Here is a 1,382-nt window from a genome sequence, read left to right on the forward strand (position 1 = left end):
CTGGACAAGTTCAAGAATATAAATGCATTATAGAGGAAAAAGGAACAAGAAAATAACAAGAAAGGAAGAGATAAAGATAGTAGAACTATCATAATAATTCAGTTTCCTTAATAGTCCAATGTGTTTGGTATGAGTTGTCTTTGATGATAATAAAAAAAAACATCAACTTCTCCTTCAGTTATGAGCCTCTTGATTTGAGGGCACATGCAAAGGAAAGCACCTGATCTATATGCATCAACATTGTTATGTGTGTCACCATCAGTAATGTATCATTGTATAAAAACTTTATAGGCACACATTTTTTAATTGAAGAAAAAAGAATAAATATTGCATGCATACATGTATATTCTCATACATGTCAAGATTCTAAACATGAGGATTACATGTACATCCTCTTTTAACGTCAAATAGATAGATGTCAATTTGGAGCAACTTTAAAAATTCATAAAAATCCAATTTTGATCGGGATCAGCTCAAACTTTCTACTCAACATAATTACTTGTATATGCATCATTAAAAAATAAAATAAAAATGGAGAATTCTCTCCTAGTCGTTTTTCGACGAAATACCCTGGACTATAGTTTATGGACTGTGGTTATTGTTATTTAAACATGTAACACATTCACAATTATTAAAAAGTTTGTTCTCATAATTATTATATTATGATATAGCAATACAAAAAATGTATAAAGTGTGTTAATTGATTAAAACAAATAAAAATAAAAATTCAAAGCACAAAATAAAACCAAAATAAGGGAAAATTAAAAACACTTTTTATTCCAATATAACGTAGCTATACTTCTTAAGTAGTGAAGTTTGAATAAGTCTCAAATGAATCCAAGTAGGTCAGTACAATCTGAAATATTCCTTGATATTGTTGCTAAAAAAGAACAATATGCAAAAATATATTTATACAGATTATTAATTTAAAGTATACTTACAACAGTCTGTACACTGCCTGGTTTTTGAATACGTTGACTTTTGAGTACTTGAAATACATCAATGACTCCTTCAGTTTTACATTTATTAATTGTTGTAGCAGCTGCACAAAACATTGCTGAACGACTAACTGTATCACTATAAAAAAGGAAATTAAAATTAATATTTAAATCACATTTCTTTCTCACCTGCAGTGTACTACAATGCTTGTGTTTCCTCTTTTCCTTTGTGTTCTGTACATTTCTTCTATTACCATCAGTATAGTCTGAGGGTTAGTCAACTTTCCAGTTAAATCCCAATTTGTTATCTGATACTGCGTTACACTCTGTGTAGCACCAGTCTATACAAGAATTAATACATGCATGTACGTAGCATTATGTATATCTTACATTATTATTTTTAACTTCAAACTTTCTTTCGATATATCCATTGAAAGTTTCTTC

General features: G+C 28.9%; 1 protein-coding gene across 1 annotated transcript; it reads right to left on the minus strand.

The window, feature by feature from the left end:
* Positions 1-621: 621 nt before the first annotated feature.
* LOC109589964 (receptor-type tyrosine-protein phosphatase alpha-like) lies at positions 622-1,375 on the minus strand. The gene is made up of 4 exons (XM_020005932.1): positions 1,329-1,375; positions 1,128-1,279; positions 942-1,077; positions 622-880 (listed from the first exon to the last, which is right to left on the minus strand). The coding sequence occupies exons 2-4, from the start codon at positions 1,193-1,195 to the stop codon at positions 803-805; spliced, it is 282 nt and encodes a 93-aa protein (XP_019861491.1). The 5' UTR covers positions 1,196-1,279; positions 1,329-1,375; the 3' UTR covers positions 622-802.
* Positions 1,376-1,382: the final 7 nt, after the last annotated feature.

Source organism: Amphimedon queenslandica, unplaced genomic scaffold (genome assembly GCF_000090795.2).
Source record: "Amphimedon queenslandica unplaced genomic scaffold, v1.1 AMPQUscaffold_10672, whole genome shotgun sequence".
In the NCBI taxonomy this organism is placed as follows: Eukaryota; Metazoa; Porifera; class Demospongiae; order Haplosclerida; family Niphatidae; genus Amphimedon; species Amphimedon queenslandica.

Coding starts and splice junctions, on each gene's coding strand:
- LOC109589964 (XM_020005932.1), bottom strand. CDS start 1,195: ATGGTAATAGAAGAAATGTACAGAACACAAAGGAAAAGAGGAAACACA. Junction 1,078..1,127: donor AGCATTGTAGTACACTGCAG/GTGAGAAAGAAA, acceptor CCTTTTTTATAG/TGATACAGTTAGTCGTTCAG. Junction 881..941: donor CAGGCAGTGTACAGACTGTT/GTAAGTATACTT, acceptor GTTCTTTTTTAG/CAACAATATCAAGGAATATT.